Source organism: Tachyglossus aculeatus, chromosome 2, assembly GCF_015852505.1.
Source record: "Tachyglossus aculeatus isolate mTacAcu1 chromosome 2, mTacAcu1.pri, whole genome shotgun sequence".
Lineage (NCBI taxonomy): Eukaryota > Metazoa > Chordata > Mammalia > Monotremata > Tachyglossidae > Tachyglossus > Tachyglossus aculeatus.
In genome coordinates, this window is record NC_052067.1 from 37,253,621 (window position 1) to 37,270,479 (window position 16,859).

General features: G+C 44.1%; 1 protein-coding gene across 2 annotated transcripts in view; it reads right to left on the reverse strand.

Annotated features, from left to right (window-relative positions):
- The window catches only part of LARS2 (leucyl-tRNA synthetase 2, mitochondrial), a 205,656-nt gene that overhangs the window by 120,686 nt on the left and 68,111 nt on the right, over window positions 1-16,859 (reverse strand). For both annotated transcript variants that reach the window (XM_038742284.1, XM_038742281.1), the window contains exons 4-5: window positions 6,430-6,521; window positions 5,976-6,036 (exon numbers count right to left, since the gene is read on the reverse strand). In XM_038742284.1, the coding sequence (XP_038598212.1) occupies window positions 5,976-6,036; window positions 6,430-6,521 (153 nt within the window). The remainder of the gene's footprint in view (window positions 1-5,975; window positions 6,037-6,429; window positions 6,522-16,859) is intronic.

A 16,859-nucleotide genomic window follows, 5' to 3' on the forward strand; every position in this document is an offset into this window, starting at 1 on the left:
TGCAAAGCACTGTACTAAGCGCTTGGGAAGTACAAGTTGGCAACATATAGAGACGGTCCCTACCCAACAACGGGCTCACACTTCTATTACATTAATGTCCCAATTGTGTTTCTGAAGTCTCTTAGCACTGATCCAGTAGAAAGCTGAGTTTTTTGTAAAGGCGTACAAAGAAAATCAAATCATATAGCTACTCTACTAAGCAGACTGGCGAAAAAGGGCACACTACAGGAATCTTTTCCTTTCGTTCATCCAGCATTTTCAAAGATTCCTTCTCAGTTGGGGGTCACGGAGTCTCCCAGGTGGTGACAGGATACCAACCTGAAGAGCATCGCTGCCACCACCACGCGGAGTTTGGGGTCCTATAGCTACTCTACTAAGCAGACTGGCGAGAAAGGGCACACTAAAGGAATCTTTTCCTTTCATTTATCAAGCACTTTCAAAGATTCCTTCTCAGTTGGGGGTCACGGAGTCTCCCAGGTTGTGACGGCATACCAAGCTGAAGGGCATCGCTGCCACCACCATGCGGAGCTTGGGGTCATATAGCTACTCTATCAATCAATCATATTTATTGAGCGCTTACTGTGTGCAGAGCACTGTACTAAGCGCTTGGGAAGTCCAAGTTGGCAACATATAGAGACAGTCCCTACCCAACAGTGGGCTCACAGTCTAAAAGGGGGAGACGGAGAACAAAACCAAACATACTAACGAAATAAAATAAATAGAATAGATATGTACAAGTAAAATAAATAAATAAATAAGTAATAGAGTCTGCTTTACTAAGCAGACTGGCGAGAAAGGGCACACTAAAGGAATCTTTTCCTTTCATTTATCAAGCACTTTCAAAGATTCCTTCTCAGTTGGGGGTCACGGAGTCTCCCAGGTTGTGACGGCATACCAAGCTGAAGGGCATCGCTGCCACCACCATGCGGAGCTTGGGGTCATATAGCTACTCTATCAATCAATCATATTTATTGAGCGCTTACTGTGTGCAGAGCACTGTACTAAGCGCTTGGGAAGTCCAAGTTGGCAACATATAGAGACAGTCCCTACCCAACAGTGGGCTCACAGTCTAAAAGGGGGAGACGGAGAACAAAACCAAACATACTAACGAAATAAAATAAATAGAATAGATATGTACAAGTAAAATAAATAAATGAATAAGTAATAGAGTCTGCTCTACTAAGCAGACTGGCGAAAAAGGGCACACTAAAGGAATCTTTTCCTTTCGTTCATCCAGCACTTTCAAAGATTCCTTCTCAGTTGGGGGTCCCGGAGTCTCCCAGGTGGTGACGGGATACCAACCTGAAGAGCATCGCTGCCACCACCATGCGGAGCTTGGGGTCATGAGTCTTTATCTATGGAGGTGAAGAATGTAGAAGACGGACCCTCTGATCTGATGGAGGTGGAGACCGCAAATGAAAATCAACCGAATCCCAAAGGAGGTAAACAATTCCAGTTGTCCAAAAGCTCCTGCCGAGTTTTGTAGATGTATTTAGAAGACTTTATCCCTAAATGGCTCTGATCACAGTCACGGTCTTCTAGACTTAGAGCCCGCTGTTGGGTAGGGACCGTCTCTATATGTTGCCAACTTGTACTGCTCTGCACACAGTAAGCGCTCAATAAATACGATTGAATGAAGGAATATAGCTACTCTACTAAGCAGGCTGGCGAAAAAGGGCACACTAAAGGAATCTTTTCCTTTCGTTCATCAAGCACTTTCAAAGATTCCTTCTCAGTTGGGGGTCACGGAGTCTCCCAGGTGGTGACGGGATACCAAGCTGGAAAGCATCGCTGCCACCACCATGAGGAGCTTGGGGTCCACTCCAGCAAAGCCAGGCTGCGGGGGACTCCGGCCTAAAATCTTGGGGTCACCCCAGCAGGTCTGGTCTGAGACAGCACTGGCCCGACTGGTTCTGGGTCCACCTGGATTGATCTGAAACCTGTGAGCTCACTGTGGGCAGGGAATGTCACTGTTTATTGTTGTATTGTACTTTCCAAAACAGTACAGTACTCTGCACACAGCAGGTGCTCAATAAATACAATTGAATGAATGAGGGGGCTACGGTGGGTGTGGGGGGGCAGGGCAGGAGAGGAGGAAGGAAGCGAAGTGGAAGCCCGGATTAAAATGCTGGATCACAGTTTGATGGCTGCACTTTAAAAAGGACCTGGAGAAACTGAGAGGATATAGAGAAGGGTAATATATGACTAAAGGATTGAGAAATAAGTCTTCTGACAAAATTTAAAGGACTCGAGGTGGTTTATCTAGAGACCGCAGAGATGTGATCCTTGAAGAAAAAGTAGGTCAGAAGTGGTCAGGCCTCATGAACCAAAGAGCCACAGACCAGAAGCATAACATGGCTGGGCGCTCCAGACAAATAACAATTCCTTAAGCCGGGATGGTGAGTGGGTGTTCCCAAGCCAGCTGGGGGGGTGGGGAATGGTGGCAAGCAGGCCTTCTCCCAGGAGGAGGGAGGGAGGTAGCGGCGAGCAAGTAACATAAGGAGTAGAGACCGGGGGTGAGACTGAGTGCCGTCCCCCTCTCCGGCCTAGGCCTTCTGGACCACCAGAAGGGCTGGAGCGGTGGCACCTTGCAGGCCCGCCGCCACGGTGAAAAACGACAAGGCACGTTACCTAACTCTTGGCTGCGAGCCACACAGCAGGTCAAGAGCCATCTGTGACTCGTGAGTCTCCGTTTGGCCGCCCCTGCGCTAGGTGAACTCCTCCCCTGGTCGGTGTTATCGGAGGAGGCAGGGCTGGCCTGGCTATTCTCTCCAGGTCCCTTCCAGCTGGAGGAGTCCATGATTTTTATCGAGAACGGAATTCATCTTACCTCCCGGGGAACTTGCAGGGTCTGAACTGAACTTCATTCATTCATTCTATCACATTTATTGAGTGCTTACTGTGTGCAGAGCGCTGTACTAAGCACCTGGAAAGTACAATTCCGCAACAAAGAGAGACAATCCCTGCCCAAATGGGCTCACAGTCTAGAAAGGGGGGGGGAGGTAGAAATCAAAACAAGTAAACAGGCATCGGTAGCATTAATATAGATAGAACTTGTACTTCCCAAGTGCTTAGTACAGTGCTCTGCACACAGTAAGTGCTCAATAAATATGATTGAATGAATGAATGAATTAGAGATATATATTCACATCAGAACAAGTAAAACAGGTCGTAATATAAACAAACAGAATTATAGATATGCACATACATACACAGGTGCTGTGTGGGGAGGAAGGGTGTAAAGCAAAGGGAGCGAGGCGGGGCGATGGGGAGGGGAGAGAAGCTGAGGAAAAGGAGGACTCAGTCTGGGAAGGCTTCCTGGAGGAGGTGAGCCTTCAGTAGGGCTTTGAAGGGGGCAAGTGAGACGGAAGAACGGAGGGACAGACAGACAAATGGATGGATGGACGGGCGGACAGACGGACATTTGGACAGACAGACAGACATATGGATGGATGGACGGACAGACATATGGATGGACGGACAGACGGGCATTTGGATGGACAGACAGACAGACATTTGGACAGATGGACGGGCGGATGGACATTTGGACAGACAGACAGACGGAGAACACCCCAAGCCCACCTTGAGGAGGATCTGTACTCTCAAGATGGCCCTGAAAGCATGTTGGACTTCAGAGCTGCTGGCAGTGGGGTGATGTCCCAAAAGGATGAAAAAAATAAAACCCCAAAAAGTGCATCAGTGGGCCAGGCAACTCTTGCCCAGCCAATCCCCCCTATGGCGGGAGCTCCAACAGAGCAGAATCGTGCCCACTGGAACAACAAGCAAATTTAGAGATTCAAAGCAGAAGGAACCCTGTGCTTTCCTCATGCTGCGACACGTCATTATTCCTGCAAAACAAACGCTCCACACAGAAACAATTTCATCTCTGTAATTGCACAGTTCGGGGCTTTCGTTTTCCTGTCACACGTGCCCAAAAAGATACTTTTGGAAGGATCGATATTTAAATACACCTTGCAGCTCTTCGTATGCCTTCTTCATTCCAGGGTGATGAATGCAGTTTGGGGAGTAGCGGGGTTCGCAGAAGAACTTTGTTACAGTCTGAAGGCATCAGGATGGGAAAGAGGGCCTGATGGATCCCCAGACCCAGACAGAGGCCATTTTTAGTTGCCCTAGCTATGATCCCTAAATTCTCTATGATGGCACTACGTACTATCAACCAGCATAATCCTCGGAGAAAGGCCGCCGATAAAGAATAAGTGCATCCCGGCACCTGGTACCGAATGGCCCAACTTCAGAAATGTAGTTTTTAATCTCATGAATCGGGGGAGGGGAGGCCTAGGTATCAAACGGCAAGGACAAACCCAAATATCTGGACTGTGGGAAAACACCGGATTTGGTTCAGGAGACACTTCACAACGTGATAACACGCCCCTAGCCCCTTCCCTCTATTGTTGTGCAAACCAAGCTCATACCTGAGCCCCCTTTTGTAAGCAGCATGGCCAAGTGGATAGGGGATGGGCCTGGGAGTGAGAAGGTCATCAATTCTCATCCTGGCTCTGCCTCTTGTCTGCTGTGTGACCTCGAGCAAGTCACTTCTCTGGGCCTCAGTTCCCTCATCTGAAAAATGGGGATTAAGCCCGCGAGCTCTATGTGGGACAGGGACTGTGTCCAAACCGATTATCTTCTATGTGTCTGTTCTGCTGTTATATTTTACTCTCCCAAGCATTTAGTAGAGTGCTCAGCACACAGCAAGTGCTCAATACGATTGATTGATTGACCACAGCAACAATTTTATCCAGCCATCATGCCTGAAAGACCCTTCCTCCCTTTACCTTCCTCCTTCAGGACCTTACCCCCTTCCTTCCTTCTCTCCCCTGGTATGCATGTGCAAAACATTTATAATTCACATGGATTTCTTAGTTTGGAAAATAAAATCCACCATGTTAGCACAAGGAGCACTTTCCATTCTACTTTCCTGTCATATCACTGCCCACTGTTGGGTAGGGACTGTCTCTATATGTTGCCAACTTGTACTTCCCAAGTGCTTAGTACAGTGCTCTGCACACAGTAAGCGCTCAATAAATACGACTGATTGATTGATTGATCTACCCCAGTGCTTAGAACAGTGCCTGGCCCAAAGCAAGTGCTTAAGAAATACCACTATTATTGTTATTACTTTAAAAATGGCACAGTTTATAAAAATGTGCTGTTCACCCCTTGCTACTGAGACTCGCCTTGGACCTTCAGTTGCCTGGTCTCCCCAATGGGGCCACTTCGCAGAGCCTTTCGGTCTCCACTGATAGAAGCACGAGCATCTAGTCTTCCTACTTCTGAATCAATAAACTAAGTACCTACCTGTTGTCGGGTCCGTGTGGTTGCCCTAATTCTCAGATAACACTCTGAAATCCTGCTCCACAGTGTGGCCGCCAAACCACATTCACGCTTCCCTGACGACCTGTTGCCACCCACAGACCGGCCAGGCCACAAATGAACAGGCTGATAATGGGGCCCGGAGCCTTGCTTGGCAACCTGACTGGTGGGCAACGGCGGTTGCTATTAGGAAGCTGGTGTTCTAAAAGCCTGCTCTAGTTTTTCCAGCCCGGTGATGACACCAGATAAAAACATCTCCTTCCAATTCACGGATTCTTAAAACTACAGGCAATTTTTTTCATCGGGATGCACGTCCTCAGCTTACTCTACGGATATTAACCTTATGCCAAACTGACAGGAAGAAAAGAATAAAAGGGTAATCAAGTTCGAATTGCACTGAGTGTTTCAATAAATTGATGTCTCTCCCAGCACAAGGTCTCTCTGAAGGAAAAAAAGCTCCCAGAATTTCCACCTTTACTGTTTCCAGAATGAACACAGAACAGTGCAAAGCAGTGGCCATCCAAACTCATCAGGCGTGAAGTCTCCTTGAAGCTCTGATTCAGTCACAGAGTTTCTCATTTCTATTTAATCATTATTAACTGAATTCCAATCAGCATCTTTTCAGAAAACGGAACGATACTTACCCGATCCCAGTTGAAGCATAGGCCTATTCTATTAAGCTGTTCCCTCATGTGTTTAATATTACTGTAAAAAAGTAGAAATGGAGGGAAGATGGTGTAAATAAATTATACAGAATATTTTCATCAGAAAGATACTTTACATTAATTTGATCTCTAAACTTCTTATTTTTCAGAAACACTATTCAAGAAACAGAAAGGATAACATTTGGAAAAACACAGCCCCCAAAATGAACTCCCAAACTTTCTGTTATTTCTATTATTTCAAGTCACAGTTAATATGACTTTAAAACACAAACCAAGGATTTTAGAGTTAGAAATCCCTGGCCTCCAGTTCTCAAAGTGTTATTTCTGTTTCACTCTCTAAGTGCTCTATCAATGTAAACGTCAGAGAACAGCCAGTGATCTGTCTTGTTACACTGATTGGACTAAGAATGGAAATCTGTACGCCAAAACATACCTCTGAGTCCAATTCTCTGGATGCAGGCCACGCTCAATAGCTGCATTTTCAGCCGGCAATCCAAATGCGTCCCATCCCATTGGGTTGATGACCTGCGCTCCAAATGAGAAAGATTACTTTGCAAATTGCTGGATCAGACCCAATAACAACCGATAGATAGAAAACAACGAACGGTGCCTTTCCGTTCATCTTCTCTGAGCGGGGTATTTTACGACAAGCTTCTGGATCCTAATCATGCTGCTTGTAAGACACTGTTTCACAGAGAATGCAAAGGGAAGCATCCTAGTTGAAAGAACAGGGACTGGAAGTCAAAGGATCTGGGTTGTAATCCCAACCATGCCATTGCTCTGCTGTGCAACCTTGGGCAAGTCACTTAACTTCTCTGTCCCTCAGTTACCCCATCTGGAAAATGGGGAGTAAACCCTCCTCCCTTGCAGTTAAACTGTATCCAACCTGATTGTCTAGCATCTACCCCAGTATTTATTTCAGTGCCTGGCACACAGTATTTGTATTGTACTCTCCCAAGTGCTTAAATGGTTAAGAAGTAGCAGGATTAGCTAATTAGAGAACTGATAGGAAACTTCACACCCAATGAATAGTAAGCACTTCATATGTACCATTAAAAAAGGGCTCAAAAAGCATGAATACAATCTTAGTTCACCTTTAGTACCAAGTCTAGCACAGAACAACTTTAACGTTAAGCCCATTCTAAGAAAACAATCGCCATATCAAGGCCCTACTGAGAGCTCACCTCCTCCAGGAGGCCTTCCCAGACTGAGCCCCTTCCTTCCTCTCCTCCTCATCCCCCTCTCCTTCCCCCCCATCTTACCTCCTTCCCTTCCCCACAGCACCTGTATATTTGTATATATGTTTGTACATATTTATTACTCTATTTATTTATTTTACTTGTACATATCTATTCTATTTATTTTATTTTGTTAGTATGTTTGGTTTTGTTCTCTGTCTCCCCCTTTTAGACTGTGAGCCCACTGTTGGGTAGGGACTGTCTCTATATGTTGCCAATTTGTACTTCCCAAGCGCTTAGTACAGTGCTCTGCACACGGTAAGCGCTCAATAAATACAATTGATGATGATGATGATGATGATGTGTGTGTGTGTGTGTGTGTGTGTGTGTGTGTGTGTGTGTGTGTGTGTGTGTGTGTGTGTGTGTGTGTGTTGCGGAATTTTAGAAAATCACAGCTGGTGAGAACTTTCACCTTCTTTTTCTCCATTCTAAGTGGTTGCGTAGAGCATCTAAAATCAATTCAGCATGGCCTTTTAGACCTTAACTGTAGAAACAAAGCCCCTTGCCCCTCTCTAATTCCCAAAGCCTCTCTTTCCATTACTGTTATTCCTAGTTCCTTGTGCTCAGAAGCCCAGCCTTGACAGAAGTTGAAGTCAGTGGCCCATTAAAGATACATGGAAAGCTGAAGGCCAGAAGTGAAGGAAAAACATGCTTTGGCCCCTTTCACAGTGCACTGGGCTCAGCATTGTAATGGCACAAGTCACCTCAGCATGGGGTTAGGGGCTTAACATTAAAGAAAAATTATTTTACTGGACAAAAACACCACACCACTAATGAGATAAAGATACCCAAATCTCTAAGACTGAGTAAAGGAACCAGGGGTAAAGGAAGTGTGGGGTGGTCAATCACAGTAAGCGCTCAATAAATACAGCTGAATGAATGAATGAATGAATATGATGCACTGGGATTTAATCAATCAATAGCATTTATTGAGCTTTTGGGAGAGCACTGTACTAAGCGATTGGGAGAGTATAATACAACAGAATTGGCAGACACGTTCCCTAAATCTTCCCGGGAAAAGGAGCATAGTGGCTCACACCACCTCCCCATGTTCAGGCTTACTTATTGAAAAAAGAACATACTTGAGAAGCAGTGTGGCTCAGTGGAAAGAGCACAGGCTTGGGAGTCAGAGGTCATGGGTTCTAATCCCGGCTCCCCCACATGTCTGCTGTGTGACCTTGGGCAAGTCACTTCACTTCTCTGAGCTTCAGTGACCTCATCTGTAAAATGGGGATTAAGACTGTGAGCCGCAAGTGGGACAACGTGATCACCTTGTACCCTCCCCAGCGCTTAGAACAGTGCTTCGCACATAGTAGGCGCTTAAAGGCCATCATTATTATTATTATTATTATTATTGAGAATGTGAGCCCCATGTGGGACAGGACTGTGTCCAACCTGGTTTGCTTGTATCCACTCTAGCGCTTAGTACAGTTCCTGGCACACAGCAAGCGCTTAACAAATACCACAATTATTATTCCCCCTCTAGAATGCAAGCTTGTTGTGGACAGGGAATGTGTCTATTTATGAGTTTACTGCAGTGCTCTGCACCCAGTAAAAGCTCAAAAAATAGGACTGAATGAATGAACAGTTAAGAAGTAGCAGGATTAGCTAATTAGAGAACTGTTAGGAAACTTCAAGCCCAGGTGTGACACAGATTACTTTCAATGAGCTGCTCTCCTGGAGGGCAACAGGAGCTTAATCTGGGGTGACAGATTTTCAGTAGCGGAAAGGGAGGTGGAAACCCCTTTAAGATTATCATCATTTGTTGGACTTCCCTTGTTACTTGCTAGATTGGTCAAAGCTTTCACTGCAAGTCCTCCAGAGGAAAAACAGAATGGCAGCAGCAGCTTCAGTTCAAAGCTTAGGATGAGAAGGCCAGGAAGATTTAAATTTGTTTTGAAAAAACAAAGACTTGCACCCCCTAGGAATACCCTCCACATTATCTCCTCTGAAACACGCTAGCAGAGTGTCCGGCTACAGACAAAGCCTACTGGTTCTTCTCAGGCCTCAGTTCCCGGAACACGAGCTGTTGATCGATAAAGGATGCTTTTCAACAACAGATTCAGAAGCATTAAAATGTTATCTGAGAGGCTCTTTCTTTTCAAGAAAGCAGTCCAATGGCTATAAATAAATCGTCTTTCTTAAAACCCCCAAAACGTTATTGGTTTAAATGAAGCTTAAAACTTCCTCCAGAATTCCCGACTACTGCAGACTTTGTGAGGATTGGAGATTTGGGGAGGGGGGGGGGGTAACATTTAAAGAAAGGCTCGCATTCCTTTAAGGGCTGATTTTTTTTTGTTCTTGAAGAATGAAACCTGGATATTAAAATTTCCTTTTTTCATGCAGAGGCCCAAAGAAGGAGGATAAAATCACATCAGCCCAGGAGACTGCATGACTTGTCAAATGACCTCAGGAGTTTAGCAAGGCTAATGCCAGTCAGGAGTGGAACATGAAGTCAGAACTCCATGTTTCCCATTTTACACCAACTCCTTCCCCACTCCTCCACCACAGACACCATTTTTCTTTGGCAAGATTAAATACTTCTACCAAAATCCTCTTTTGGGGATCTCTTTTGTTTCAAAAAAAAAAAAAAAACAAAAAACAACCCTCTCCTGGAAAATGGGGAAAGTACTGCAAAGTGACTTTCAAACATCAACGGAGGCTCAAAAATAGAACCCAAGCGCTTAGTACAGTGCTCTGCACATAGTAAGCGCTCAATAAATACGATTGATGATGATGATTCACTTCCAGTTTCCCGTTTTAATAACTAAATCGCACTCTGCTTTCCACAGCACCCATTTAGAAGGAAAATCCTATTAACTTTGCCCCTACTGCTAAGGCATATAAACTTGTCAGGAAGGTCACAGACAATAATTATGGGTCCGTTGTCATTTCTTGATCTCTTTCTCTCTCTCCACCCCCCCACCCCATCTCCACCATTCGTTATCAGTGACTCTGATCCCCACCCAGGAAATGTTCAACAGATTGTAAAGTTCACTGCCCCCAGTAAGAGCTCGAAAAATACTATACTCCTATGAAGTGGAGGAAGCTCCACAGATTTAAGTGAAACCAGAGGATCTGGCATGGGTCAATAAATCCTTCTCCGGGTCATACAGAGCTTAGGGGTCACAGGTAGTAGAGCAGCGCACCATAGTTACTTCCAGTAAAATGCTGTGCTAGACAACCATTATGAATGAATATTTCAAGCTTCAGGATTAGGGATAATTTCAAATTTTCTCAATTGCATTTGTTTTCTTTCTTAAATACTATGTCAGTGTCATTATTTTACTATGTTCAGAATGTATTTACATCAATCAATCGTATTTATTGAGCGCTTACTGTGTACAGAGCACTGTACTAAGTGCTTGGGAAGTACAAGTTGGCAACATACTTTCTAACCAACCTTAAACTCAGTTACTAACTGGTAAATGACCCACAAGTATATTCACATGGAAAGGAAGAAAACAAAATTATAGTTCCCTAATGCAATCTCCCAAGTAGGAGACTGAAAAAATCCCCATAACGAAATCACCAGATTCTGGTTCTGGTTAAAAAAACAACAAAAAAACCCCTTAATTTAAAATAATAAACACCATGAACGTATCTACGGCTATTGATCTAAATATGGATATAGATCTGTGACAGTTTTCCAGCATAGACCCATATAAGTGGTTACCATAGAGATGAATACAGTATATTCTCTACCGCAATAAAGAAAGGGGTTTTAACTTGGCTGTTTCCTTTCACTTCTCTAACAAAAACAGATGAAAGCTGGAGACCCACAATGGTGTGAAAAGCAAAAAACCAGCCGACAGACAGAAAGGTGCTCATTCACTGACAGCATGTTCGAGATTTCTCGCCTCGGAACTTAGTCCCCAGGAGTCCATGGAAAGGAAGCGGGCTGGACCGGCTGGCTCCCTAAAAAGGTGTACGTTATGGAGCACAAAGCTGGGGAGAAGCAGTGCCCTTGCGGATACAGCACGGCCCTGGGGGTCTAAGGACCTGGGTTCTAATCACAGCTCTGCCACTCGTCTGCTGTATGACCCCTGGCAAATCATTTAACTTCTCTGGACTTCAGTTCCCTCATTCTAAAATGGGGACTAAGACACGAGCTCTGTGATAAAAAGCATGTAAATACCATTTTTTATTAAAAAAAAGCTTCCCTGGGCACCAACAGGGCGCACCTTCCACCGTGTTCATTCATTCAGTCGTTTTATCGAGCGTTTACCGTGTGCGGTGCGCTGCACTAAGCACTGGGGAGAGTACAATACAACAATAAGCAGACACATTCCCTGCCCACAATGGGCTTACAGTCTAGAGGGGGACTTCGACTGGAAAGGATGTCCAAGGAGGACCCTTATATCCTGTATCTTTTTAGAAGAGCACAGCTGGAAAGATATGGAAACGCACTGCCTGACCAATTGGAAAAATGGGGAATGAGGACAGACGACACTTGGCACCTTATTTATATGCTGTTAAAGTCCTGCTTTAAGGACACTTGCAAAGAAATGCAAAGAAAAACAAAATGGTTTATTAACCGTATTCCCCTCATAGTCACATGCCCAAATAACAAAATGTAATATAATTACACTGCAGTGCCTCAAAGCTATCGGTAGGAACCAAATATCTGACTACATGAAGAACTCACATTACTTTTCAATCCTAGTGCCTTTGGCCAAAGAATAAAAAGCTGAAGATTTGTTGAGCTGTATAAGACTCACATTTCCACAAGACGGCTGACGGGTATTTTTCCAAATGCGGTACAATGCCCACTCACTAATCCACTTCCTTGAAAATACCAGCCTCACCAAGAATATCTGAGGAATGGAATGGGTAAAGCTTTATCTCCCTGCTAGCTCCCTAAACCTGCTTCTAAGTACCTGGGGTCCAAAGAGGGAGAAATAAAGTACCTGTGGGCTTTATCAATCAATCATATTTATTGAGTGCTTAGTATATGCAGCGTACTGTACTAAGTACCATAGAACAGATTTGGTAGATACGTTCCCTGCCCACAGGAAGCTTGATGGAAGTTAGTCTGTGTCCAAAAAGGATAAGGACAAGGATGCTTCAGTCTGGGAATCAAGTAGCCATAGTTTATCCATCCATCCACTCTGTGGCTTTTGAATTACCAACTGGTGGGTTTTCATTTCAGTGAAATTAGAAAAGAGTCTGAAGTCACTCTTCCAGAGGTGAACACTGGGTGTTCGTAAAAGGGGAAGTTGATAAAAGACAATCATTTTCTGTCCTCACAACAGGTAGCAGAATATGACATTCCTCACATTCTATCTACTCCTTCATGACATCAATTAACAAATCAATCATTTTCACTGAGGCTGTGTGCAGAGCACTGTACTGAGCGTGTGGGAGAGTACAATATAACAGAGTTGGTAGACACCTGCCCTGCCCATAATGAGCATGCAGTCTAGACATTCCCTATCGATGTCTCTTTGTGAAACAAATGAAATATCACCCATTCCCTGAAAATTTAGAGCCCATATTTTAGCCCCTGGAAACCTGCAACCCTGGCCTTTTCCAACGATTCATTCATTCATTCAATCGCATTTATTAAGCGCTTACTGTGTGCAGAGCACTGTACTAAGCGCTTGGGAAGTACAAGCTGGCAACATATAGAGACAGTCCCTACCCAACAACGGGCTCATGGTCTAGAAATACTTATACGATATACGCTATACTTAGATCTGCCTAAAAAAAAAAAAAAGCCTTCCCTAACCCAATGACCTGAATGGCCATTAAGAGAACCCAAGTCATTTCTGCCTGCTTGTATCGATCAATATTATTATAATTATTATGGTATTTGTTAAGCACTCACTGTATGTCAAGCACTGCTTTAAGAGCTGGGGTTGATACAAGTTAACCAAGTCAGACGGAGTTCCCATCCCACATGAGGTTCACCGTCTATGCAGGAGGGAGAAAAGGCATTTTAGAGATAAGGAAATTGAGGCACAGAGAAGTGACTTGCCCAAGGTCATCCAGCAGTTAGCAGAGCCGATTAGGTCCCTGGTGCTCTGATTCCCAGGCCTGAGCTCTTTCCACTAGGTCGCACAAATACCACACTTCCTTACTCATCACTACATGTTACATTATGTGAATAATCAATTAGAATGCATGCTTCAGCCACATATTTTGCAATTTTATTAAAATTGGTTTTAAATCGTAAATTTGGTTTTGATGAGGTACTCTGGATTACCGGCCAGTAGCTTCACACTCCTCTTTAACTTATTTCTAGACTGTGAGCCACTGTCGGGTAGGGACCGTCTCTATATGTTGCCAACTTGTACTTCCCAAGCGCTTAGTACAGTGCTCTGCACACAGTAAGCGCTCAATAAATACGATTGAATGAATGAATGAATCATTGCCTTATAGAACAGCAAAATCACACAGGCCAAGGAAGCTGGAAACCTAATAATGGTCTGTTTGCTTCGATCTGCTAATATGGAACTATTTCAATATTTCCCTACAACAGTTTTGCCTATTAACATTCTGTTCGGAACTGTCCAAATTATAAATATAAATTAAAAATCAACCCACAGGTTTTTATCACAACAAAACAATATGGTTTACATAACACACTCACTCATTTCTCTTTCTGTTCTACGATGGCCTCGAATCAGAAAAGGTATTCTTAGCTTTATACTACTCAGTTTGCTTGAAAAAAAAAATAGATCACGTTCCCTAAATTGCATTATTTTTTCCACACATTCCTCCCAACATTAGCTGAAATTCAAATACTAATCACTGGAGCTTGGGAAGGCTGACGACAACTAGCTAATTAAGAATCCGTATTTGTTTTCTTAGAGATCACGATTTGGATTGGATTTAGGTCACAAGGTGATGGATTTTTGTTCTCAATTTAGCAGGAGTCACGGGAATTGTCTAGTTATGCGGAGCCAGTATTTTTGGAGAGGCTCAGGACTGGGGAAGAAGACCACCATCTGATTTTGGGGCTTGGACAGTTGTGACATGAGAGTCCTAACCCAGCACCTGCCAATTCCACGTGCGTCACATAAACCATACTCCAACACTGGGAGAGTGTTGTGGGTTATCCAAGATGTATTTCCCATCTCCAAAACATTCACTGATTCCAACGATGGAATATTCTGTCAGAAATAATGGACATACCTAGGTCCAGTCACGAAGTCTAGGGACGGAGAACCTGCGGGAAGGAATTGACTACAGTGCTGTTGGTCTGTGCCACGCCACTCACTCTCTCTGGTCCTTGAATCCTCAGCGTAAAAGATGTTTCTTGGAAGTAAAAGACCAGCTTAGCCCTGATTCCCTCCAATATTTGTGAATGAAGCTAAGCAAGATGGAGGCTTTGGAAATTATCATCTGAAAGTGGCCAACATTCTGAATCCTCAGCGTAAAAGACGTTTCTTAGAGGTAAAAGACCAGCTTAGCCCTGATTCCCTCCAATATTGGTGAATGAAACTAAGCAAGATGGAGGCTTTGGAAAATTATCATCTGAACATGGCCAACATTCAGAAGAATATTTTACAATAATAATAATAATGATGGCACTTATTAAGCGCTTACTATGTGCAAAGCACTGTTCTAAGAGCTGGGGAAGCTACAGGGTGATCAGGTTGTCCCACGGGGGGGGCTCATAGTCAATCCCCATTTTACAGATGAGGTAACTGAGGCACAGAGAAGTTAAGTAATAATAATAATGATGATGGCACTTATTAAGTGCTTACTATGTGCAAAGCACTGTACTAAGAGCTGGGGAGGATACAAGGTGATCAGGTTGTCCCACAGGGGGCTCACAGTCTTCATCCCCATTTTACAGATAAGTAACTGAGGCACAGAGAAGTTAAGTGACTTGCCCAAAGTCACACAGCTGACAGTTGGCGGAGCTGGGATTTGAACCCATGACCACTGACTCCAAAGCCCGGGCTCTTTCCACTGAGCCACGCTGCTTCTCCTTACAAGGAAAGGTAAGGAAATTATAAAAGAAAAATTAGGCTACACTTCTCAAAGAACACTTCTTAGAGAACACTCAGAGCTATCAGACTCGGTGGAATTTTATTTCAGGATAGAAAAGAGATGCATCTTAAGACATGCAGATTTAAAAAATCCATTTCTTTTTTAACTAATACCTCTAAGCTCCAAAAGTTTCCTCTGTCCATGTGGCGAAAGGCTTTTGAATTCAAAAGCAGTTTCAATACCCACCAGGATGCTTTTTGTTAGACTATAGCCTTGCGCTGATCTGTACTTAGTTCAGAAACCCATTGTCCCAAGTTAGGACCTCTTAAAACATAAACAGCTTTAAAAGAATGTCAAAGAGAAAATTAAGAGTAAAGCTCAAAGCTTCAAAGTGTCTGCAAAACTTCCTTTTCAATTGAACAGCACAGTATGGAAGTTCTCTGAGGATTTACATCCACAACACTGTCAGGCAAATATTTTACATTTCTTCTAGACCAATATGAAGGCCGATGTCCCTGGCTGTCAATCAGTGGCCAGCAATAGGCTGAAGTAAGCAGGTGAAAGATAAAGATAAGATGTACCAACCTGGAGAATCGCATGAATAAATGAAAAATGTGAAGGACGCTGTGGCCAATTCACTTCCCATAACCTTTTTTTAATAATGGTGGAAGCGATGATGGATTGATAACAAGAGATGCAAGCAAGGGAGAAAAATTTCCTCTCAGAATGTACTGGTCAGTGTACGACTGAGCATCTTAAAAATACAGATGGATGATTCTGCTTGCGTTTGGTGGTGTGACGACGATATTAATTCTCCTACAAGTCTATACCAACCATGTGTGTGATTTGTGGATTTAATTTTTCCGTAGAAAGCTTCGTTCTGGCTATGATATTATTTAGAGCAAGTCTGATGCTCGGTAATTGACATCTGCAGTGCCACAGGCACTAGAAGAGCCATGCACCCTTAGTCCTCTCCCACCCCACCATTCATTCATTCACTCAATCGTATTTATTAAGCGCTTACTGTGTGCAGAGCACTGTACTAAGCACTTGGGAAGTACATACAGGCAACATATAGAGACGGTCCCTACCCGACAACGGGCTCACAGCCACCACCACCTCCTCCTCCCCTCCACCACCCGGCATTTCGGATATCCGACTCGGTGCAGTCTTCCAAGTCTAGGGAGGATAATTTTGGAGGGGAGAGGGCAAGAGCATTGCTGACAGCAGCCCGGGGCATCAACTATCAACTGTGTGGATTTGTGGATCAACGGTCAATTACGGACAAGCCTCCTCAGACCCCCCGTCCGGTCTCCCTGAGCTCAACTTTGCATCTTCAAGGTGAACCGAGTTCCGCCGCAATGATACCGGGTACCACGTCCCTTTCCATCGCACAAAAAACAAGGCTGAAAACGCAACAACCTTGCATCGGCATGCGGCATCTGCTAAAAGCACTTTTCATTATTTTTGAATTGCTTTACAGTTCATCTGTTATCAACGAGTTTCTCGTGCCGCAAACAGATTTCTCATAAAGGCTCCGTGCCTTTCTTGTTTCGCAAAGGTTTCTCATATTTTGAAAGTATGATTCAAGTCAAGTGGCACCACCGATGGCTGTGAAACTTATTTTCTTCGATGAGGAGCAGGGTAGGAGATGGGGATCACGATCATTGGGGTATGGCTT